Source organism: Gymnoscopelus braueri (assembly GCF_963280865.1).
Source record: "Gymnoscopelus braueri genome assembly, chromosome: 2".
Lineage (NCBI taxonomy): Eukaryota > Metazoa > Chordata > Actinopteri > Myctophiformes > Myctophidae > Gymnoscopelus > Gymnoscopelus braueri.
The window spans coordinates 9,186,750-9,195,868 of NC_137604.1; the positions used below are offsets into that span (position 1 = coordinate 9,186,750).

Genomic DNA, 9,119 nt, shown 5'->3' on the forward strand with positions numbered 1-9,119 from the left:
GCTCAGTGTGCTTATATTTGCCAGCAGAACGTAGCTGTAGCGTCACTGGTCGCATAGCCTATGCGACCAGTGACGCTACAGCTACGTTCTGCTGGCAAATGTAAACACACTGAGCTGCTAATTCCTACTTCCGGTCCGTCCGCAGGATGTTTCCCACACAGGATTTTTGCTCCAGTAAATTCCCGCGGAAACAGGTGGATAGAGCAGGGGTGATGCAACGTTGATGATGGAGAGGGCCACTATATTTCCACACTCACTCCAGAGGGCCACATTGCATATACTGTCGGGCAGACACCTCCGTATTTTTCGCCATTCTTTGTCACACAAAAGTAGCAAAAAGTAGCTGATCTACAAGCTCAAAACGAGTCGCAGAGCGACTCGTTTTGAATTGGAATCCTGAAAAGTAACATTTTCATTTAATTTCAAATGCATTCAGTTATACTTATGTTAGCTTTATGAACTTAAATACGAATACATTGGACATAAAAAAGACCATAGAATTTCAATACTAGTCATTAAGCTACTAATGTAGACAGAAGTAATTAAAGCGGGTCATGTTTGCATATTTGGAATTGTAACAGCTGAAATCAATAATATATCAGTATTCCAATATTAACCTGCGGGCCGCATTAAGTGAAGGTGGGGGCCGCATGTGGCCCCTGGGCCGCCAGTTGCCCACGCATGTTATAGAGTCTAGGTTTTACTAAGAAACAAGGAAACTGACGTGTTCACCGCAAAACTCTTCACAGTATGATGGGTTCCAACTTAAAAGGATGTAGCACTTTTAATGACGCATAGCAGCATGCGTGCGTATGTGAAAGTGGCCTGTGTGTGTGTGTGTGTGTGTGTGTGCGTGTGTGTGTGTGTGTGTGTGTGTGTGTGTGTGTGTGTGTGTGTGTGTGTGTGTGTGGTTGAGGGTCTTAACATAAAGGAGGCGCTTAACAAGAAGCAGAGGGGTTGATGTCAAACAACGTAGGCCAATAGCTGTCACTTCGCAGTTTGTCACCATGAAATTTGCATCAACTTGTATAGTATCATGTGAGTACTTTATTTCAATCTTATTTTAGTTGATATTTACCATTCAACTTTATTTAGTCATGGCAGAGCTTATTTTCATTTACATTTATTTAATGAGACGTAAGTCTCTATTTTGTTGCCAAATAAGGTTATTAAAGTGGAAGGCCGGTTTTGTGTTTTTACATGGAGAAACATAGAAGCTCAAGCTGTGGTGGTTGTGAAGTAGAACTATAATTACATAAAGTCTGGAGGTCTGTCTGTATCAAAGAATGCTAACAATGAGGTTAAAGTCTAGAGGTTAAAGTCTAGAGGTCTGCCAGTCTGTCAGCCATTACAACAGCCTGTCATACTAATGTGTTACTGGCTTGGCTGATGCTCATATCACTACAATGTTTGTGCTCAGTCAACCTACTAATGTCACACACAAGAGGACATTTAAACATCCTGTTTTTCACTGGCAGCATGACTTTTTTTTTTTTTACCAAGATGTAGAGAGATGAAAAGAGACATGTTAGAGGTGTGAAAACGAGAGGAAGAGAGAGAGATACAGACAGGGGGAAAACGTACGTGACTGAAACAGCGAAACAGGAAGTCAGAGAAAAAAACAGAAAGAGACAATGCATTGCACGTGCGCCCACACACACACACACACACACACACACACACACACACACACACACACACACACACACACACACACACACACACACACACACACACACACACACACACACACACACGCGCACACACACACACACACACACACACACACACAAACACACATGTAGAGGGTAGTAGAGGTCACACACTTGCACTCAAAAGGCCACAATGGAAATAATGAGAAATAGTCACATTTCAGGTGATTCAAGTTGTGTGGATCATTAGTTATCTGTGGATGGAATGTATGCAGCTCTACATCACATGCACGCTGCAGGACAATCATATAGTTGAATATTGAACTATGATTCATGTATGTTGCGAAGTGAAACATTATTGAAATGACCTTGAATAACATGATGAACTGAACTACTATGAAATGATCTATTGAACTGAATGCAATCCAGAACTGAATACATTTTTATTTGCATAACCCCTGGATTAGATAGATATCTGTCTTACCATGTGTAAACTCTCAGCCTATCTCTCTCTCTCTCTCTCTCTCTCTCTCTCTCTCTCTCTCTCTCTCTCTCTCTCTCTCTCTCTCTCTCTCTCTCTCTCTCTCTCTCTCTCTCTCTCTCTCCACACAGTGGTGTATCTCCTCGCCTGTTGTGGACCTGCTCAAACAGAGGGTGAGACAACTTCAATGCATTGCATTATGGGTAGTGTGAGACCAGGTACAACGGGTAGTCTGACAAAGCCCCCGACACTATGACTCAGACATATTGGTCGGATCGGCGGTGCGACGTATGGTGAGGGCCGCTTAGCGCAGGGTTTCTCGAAGTGGGTGCTGTGACGCTAGCCCAGGGGTGCCGCAGAATACTTTGATCATATTTGGAATTTATCTATATCACTTCAGTTTAATACGTAGACTCTCTATAATGGAACTGAGTTGCACTGTACTGGGTGCGTTCTTTTTTTCGATCTACAACAAATTGCCAAAAATAGTCGATCTACAAGCTCACAACACGTTGCAACGTGTTGTGAGCTTGTAGATTGGCTATTTATGGCTAATGTTCCCCTCAGAATATAGGGATGCTGGGGTTTAAGTGGTTAAATGTGAAGTATAAAGTTATTTTCAGTATGTAAACGGATATTCTCTCAAGTTTTCCTTGTGACATACTGTACTGTATCTTTGGGGGAAAGATTTACATTTTTATAGTGTAATATGACATAAATGAAAGGTGCTATAAAGTAACAATGTAATTCAGGGGTGCCGTGGATGAAAAAGTTATTTTCAGGGGTTCCCTGAGCCAAAAAGTGTGTAGCAGCCCGAACTTCTAGTTGGACAAAATTGGTATCCCGACCTGACAAAACATTATCCACCCAAAAAATATGTGAATGTATAATTGTTATAGATTCATCTAGAAAATGAATAGGCAATGTTGACCATTTGAATATTCCATATTAGCATTGTAAATGGAATGTATTTATATATATATTTTCCTCTAAAGCGCTTTACAATGTATTTCACATTCACCCATTCACACACACATTCAAACACCGATGGCGGAGGAAACCATGCAAGGCACCAACCTGCTTGTGGGGAGCAGTTAGGGGTTCAGTGTCTTGCTCAAGGACAGGAGTCTAACCTGGAACCTAACCTGGAACCTTCGGATCCCAAGTTGGCCACTCTACCTCCTGAGCCATACTACCCTGAAATGGACTATAGCAACTATTGTGCTCACTCTCTCTCTCTCTCTCTCTCTCTCTCTCTCTCTCTCTCTCTCTCTCTCTCTCTCTCTCTCTCTCTCTCTCTCTCTTTCTCTCTCTCTCTCTCTCTCTCTTCCAGTGTCTCTGAGAGTCAGTCCTGAAAGAGTTCAGTTCTTTGAATATGAGTCCATCTCACTGAGCTGTGAGGAAGAAGAAGGGAGCTCTACACTGGATTGGTTTGTGAGAAGAAACACCAATGAGAGGGTGAATGAAACCTGCAACAATGAATGGGGAGCCACCAAAGGTATGTAGGGACAGACAGACAGACAGACAGACAGACAGACAGACAGACAGACAGACAGACAGACAGACAGACAGACAGACAGACAGACAGACAGACAGACAGACAGACAGACAGACAGACAGACAGACAGACAGACAGACAGACAGACAGACAGACAGACAGACAGACAGACAGACAGACAGACAGACAGATGGATTTTAACTGAAATCTCCCTTTCTTCTCATTGTGTTTCTGTGTAGGAGAGGCCTGTGTCATACAAGACCTGAATCCTTGGGACAGTGGGGTGTACTGGTGTCAGTCCAAGTCAGGAGAACTCAGCCGATCCATCAACATTAGGATCTCTGGTACAATCAATATAACTACATGAATATAATCAATATATTGCAGTGGGTAGACAGATGTCGATGTCATAACTCAACTGCTGTTGGTTCCAGATGGAGAGATGGTGATCCTGGAGAGTCCTCTACTTCCTGTGATGGAAGGAAGTGATGTCACACTCCGCTGCTTGTACATAAACAAGACAACTGATAAAACATCCTCTGACCTCCCTGCTGATTTCTATAAAGATGGATCCCTCATCAGCATTGAGTCTACAGGACAGATGACCATCCACAATGTTAACAAGTCTGATGAAGGATTCTACAAGTGTAACATCTCTGACCTTGGAAGGTCCCCAGAGAGCTGGATGCATGTGAGAGGTGAGATAGTCATACAATAAGGCAAAGCAAATAAATACATAGATTACAATACTAAGAGTTTAAAAGCCCCACTAGTGGCCCCTAGAGGCTGTGCTTCTCTGCTGCACTCCACATTATCAAAGTTATTCTGATCAATATTGTCCATCCTTAAAGTCTGAAATCTGAAATCTGATTTGATACTCTTGATCAAAATGTAAATGTTTACCTGCTGAGACGTTACTGAAATGTCTGACGTTTAAAATAGAATCCCATCTCTTAAACTGTGTGTTTAAGAGAAAACCTTGTCTCTTTCTGCTTCAGATTCTCCTGCCTCCAAAGACAAGGACCAATCTTTCTCTCTGCCTCCATATTCTTATGCTCTGATGGGGGCTGGAGTCTTCACCTTTCTGCTGATTCTGGGTCTGTGTGTCTGGATGAAATGCAGAGGTACGTCAATGATGTTCACACACACACACACACACACACACACGCACCCACCCACCCACCCACCCACCCACCCACACACACACACACACACACACACACACACACACACACACACACACACACACACACACACACACACACACACACACACACACACACACACACAGTCTAGCAGCAGCGTTCTGTATAATCTGGAGCTCATTCAGTGTTTTTTCAACACATTAAAATACTATATGTAGCAGTAGTGGCTCAGAGCCTCTGCCTGGTGACCAAAATATCGAATAAAATACCTAATATCTCCCCGGTCTAGTGGGTAAGGTATTGGCTTTCCACACGGGACCCGGGTTCGAAATACAATACCTGTGTAGCAGAACCTGTGCAATGTTATATGTACATTCTACATGCCTGTTCAATATTATTTGATCAATTACATATTTCATCACAGCATGCTCTTCCAAAACTTGTTCACTGATCATACTGTTTACATTAGTCTCTGGAGACAGACTGTTGGTTCACACAATGTCAAGTGTGTGCACCTAACTGTAAATCAGTACATCGAATCGCAGAAAATTACTAGAAAATTAAGGGGATGTCCCGCCTCCCTACACTTCTGTTTCACCTTCGCAGTGGGTCCAGGGTGGCTGTAGCTTAATGGGTAGAGAGGATGTCTGACCCGGCCCCGGTCTATGTGTGAAAGTGTCCCTGAGCAAGACTGCTCCCCCTAGCTCATCCTTCCTGATTACTCAGGAAAAACACTTAACCTACAGGTGTGTTTTCAGAAGCAATTTAAAGAAGGACACTGCCTAAGATCCTCAGGCAGAGAAATCCAAAGCCTAGGTGCCCGGGCCGCAAAGGCCTAAGATCAGAAAATAGAGCCATTTAACACTTATTTTTTTTGATTAAACCTTCCTGGTGCCCAGTGCTACGACCCGTATCGCTGAGCCCCCCCCCCCACCCCTACCGTTCTGGGGGGGGCGCAGAAAATTGTCGCTTCACGGACGTGTTTCACTGTTTTAGCGCTCCTTCAGCAGCCATTGCTTCACAATTTTGGCACTCTTGCGGCGATAGCTGTGTCTTCTTTCACTTTTGCCCCGCCGTTTGGTGCCCCCCCAAGGTTGGGGCCCTGTGCTGCAGCACCTAAAGTCCTTGCATTAAGCCTACACTGGTTGCAAGTAGTTGCATGTTGCAAGGAGTTGCGTCACGAATGATTGGTGTGGACTGGCCTTAACATTATGAACTTATTGTTATTGATAATTTGATGTGATGATGAGTGTTTGTGTGCTGCAGGCCGTAGGACAGACACACAGACTGCAGATGTGTCATTTTATGCCAATGTGAACGTGAAACAGGAAGATAAACACAGCAAGAGGAGAGGTAGAGTAACTCAACACCACACTACCACTGTGTACTAGTTAGTACATCGATCAGCCATTCTCAACCTGTGGGCTGGGGCAACAATTAACACATTTTAAACCATTTAAAAAACAAAACAATGATCGATTAGGACATTTTAGTGTGTGTTTGTTTACCTTTAGGCAACACAAACAAAGGCTATGAAGTAATGAATGTGATTGATGACTATGAAAATAATACAGTATACTGTTTAAATGTTTTCATGTCATATACTGTCCAGAGTTATTCATAACTTTGAGGTTAAGTGGTCCTTGACATGAAAAAAGTTTGAGAACCACTGATATTATAGCAACATAATAAAAAATATAAATAAACTGTTAGGATTTAGGATTTTTTTTAAACATATATTTAAAAAGAATAGCAGGTATACAAGCTATGAGCTTGTAGATCTGCTATTTCTGAAAATAAATCGTGAAAATGCGTGAAAATCTTTGAATATATTTTTTTAAAGGAAATATTTGTAACTCAAGTCTTTGCTTCTGGGGGGTCCCTGGAACAAAACATTTTCAGATGGGGGTCCTTGGCTAAACACATATCTAAAAATGTTTTCTAATCCTAACAGTATGTTGCTATATCAGTGACTGACGCTCCAACCTTTCCATGTCAAGAACCCCCAAAATGATATGTATTTGGCCACAGACCCCCATCTCAAAATATGTTGTTCCTGGGACCCCCAGAAATGTTCGCTTTAAAATATTTTGCACAAATCTTCCACGATTTTTCAAAAAATAACTTGGTGAAATACAAACTCTGTCAACCAAATGAGTGTTGAATACACACCAACGTATTCATCAAACTGTTCATATATAACTTGCATTCTGCAAAGCTTCTAATTGTCTTTCAACTCATGTTTCACTCACAGAATCATCAAGGCCTAAATGTGTTGCTGATCCAGTTTATTCAAATATGGAATGAGTCTACAAAATTGATGTGAAGGTAACAGTATGTTGATCACCGGCATTATGTTTTGACTATTTCTGAAGCTGTATATTCCACAGTTAAGGAAGTATGACAGTAGATACAATGCCAGACTACATTGTACTGCATGTTAAATGACAGTCTATCCTGTAAATTTTTTTTGTAACTTTGTTTCAGGTCCTCAGACGTGTAGGACAATCCAAAAAGACAGATGCTCCATACATCAAATCCACATAGAAATACATTTATAGAGAAGTGGCTTCAAACCTTTTGTGGATCAGGGCCCACTTGAAAATCTCGAAAGCGTTCGCAATCCATCCATCTGATGGGAGGGCCGAGCTAATTTGAAAACTAATTTTTCAAGGTTTAAAGGGATATTTCACTTTCAAAAAAACGTTGGGTCATTTTATCGTCTACTCAGGCCTTTGTGAGCCCCCCAGACCGTTTTTAAGTTGCTTGATTCAGTATTTAGATATTCCTATACATTATTATTCCTTCCTATACAAACCCACTATAACTTCAAACTCCATTTTAACCATGTTAGATTCATTGAAAACACCCGTCCTTGGTTCTGGTGACTCATCCTGCCCTCCTAATATGCGAGAGGGCGGTGTTTTTTCGATTTTTTTATTGTATTTAATTATTTTCATTTTCCCAAAAAAATATTAAAAATAAATGAAAAAAGTAATCGAAAAAACACAAAGTTTTTTTAAAAGTGAAATATCTCTTTAAAAAAAATTATCAATGTTATAGCCTACTATTATAAAAAATCGTAGTGTTTATTATTATTATTATTATTTGGGGGCCCACTTGCAATATCTTCATGGCCCTGCAGGTTGAGAATCTACTGTGGCTAAGCCCGGAGGTTAAAGATCTCAGGTGCATGCCAAAGATTGAATTCTTGTGCAAAATATTCTATATCATTGCTGTCGGGCAGAAACCTTGTTGTACAGCATCTCCATATTTCTTATGTTTTTTTATGTTTTTTCCTAAATGAACGCCCTACTTCATCATACAAGAGTGTCGCACACAAGTAGTGAAAATAGCAGATCGACAAGCGCGCTCGCGAGGCGTTGTGCGCTTGTTGATCGGCTATTTTAAAAGGTTTTTATAAAAAAGGAACCATTTTGGACATAGCCTACAAGGTTTCCACCCGAATATAAATGTCCCATTATGACCAACAGGGGGTCTAGGAAGTAACATATAGACAGTAACCTCAAAAGAATTACAACACGTTGATTGGATGAACATTTCTCTCAATGAAAGACACATTACTTATTAATTGGATGGTGAAGATATTCATTTGTTTTAGACAGCTGGATTAAAGATGATTTAGATGTGGTATATATATGGATACAGTAGATAGCCTATACTGTAGATGTGTGTTCATAAAGAGTTTATTTTATATCCATATTGTGAACCCATAAGGTGAGAGGTAATCATCAAGACACAAAGGTGCTTAATGGTTTCCTTCCATTTATTGTAATGATGCTTTGAAATGATTTTAAGATATGAAAATGATCGTGTTTTAACAAAGGGTTTTAAGTTGTGAAAAGGTTTTTGTTTCATTGTAAACATGTTTTTAAATGATTTAGATATGTATTGTTGACTCTTGTAGGTCTCCGTGGAGGAAAGCTGGTCATCTGACCTGTTGTTGTGTAGCTGCTCACACAACCACAACATTACCATTATCTGTTGCTTTTATAGCGTTGTATCATTATCACTTTGAAATATATATTATAATATTGTTTTAGTTTTTGAGTGTTCTGGGACTACCTGTTTACTCTCACTGGTAGGCTACAATGTGTATGATGGTGTTTTCAAAGTCATTGAATAATAGCCAGGACCCTGGACTGTTATTATTAATAAAACATAAATATTTGTGTCAGTTGTATGCATAATAATAAAGTACCATGATTGAATTTAAACTGCTGTGATGTATCTATTAGGGTTTAGCTGATAATGTTAAATGGTGCATTTATATAGCGTCTCAATATGCATGGTACATTCACCCATTCACAGCTGAGGAAACC

The 9,119-nt window shown here is 40.6% G+C and overlaps 1 protein-coding gene across 4 annotated transcripts; it reads left to right on the forward strand.

The window, feature by feature from the left end:
* Positions 1-907: 907 nt before the first annotated feature.
* LOC308105490 (Fc receptor-like protein 5) lies at positions 908-8,910 on the forward strand. 4 transcript variants are annotated; one of them, XM_080456243.1, is made up of 9 exons: positions 908-1,038; positions 2,265-2,306; positions 3,467-3,631; positions 3,871-3,975; positions 4,066-4,329; positions 4,630-4,759; positions 6,050-6,129; positions 7,031-7,104; positions 7,264-7,538. In XM_080456243.1, exons 1-8 carry the CDS (start codon positions 1,008-1,010, stop codon positions 7,081-7,083), a joined length of 870 nt encoding a protein of 289 aa, XP_080312369.1. In that variant the 5' UTR covers positions 908-1,007; the 3' UTR covers positions 7,084-7,104; positions 7,264-7,538. The 4 variants fall into 4 exon arrangements, with proteins under 4 accessions (XP_080312369.1, XP_080312368.1, XP_080312371.1 ...); XM_080456242.1 differs by having other exon boundaries at positions 4,630-4,755; positions 6,043-6,129; XM_080456245.1 differs by lacking the exons at positions 7,031-7,104; positions 7,264-7,538 and adding an exon at positions 8,705-8,910.
* Positions 8,911-9,119: the final 209 nt, after the last annotated feature.

Bases quoted from the DNA above. Each gene is read 5' to 3' on its own strand.
- LOC308105490 (XM_080456242.1), top strand. From the start codon at position 1,008: ATGAAATTTGCATCAACTTGTATAGTATCAT. The intron at 3,976-4,065 runs GTACAATCAATA...TGTTGGTTCCAG, and splicing joins CATCAACATTAGGATCTCTG to ATGGAGAGATGGTGATCCTG. The intron at 4,330-4,629 runs GTGAGATAGTCA...TTTCTGCTTCAG, and splicing joins GAGCTGGATGCATGTGAGAG to ATTCTCCTGCCTCCAAAGAC.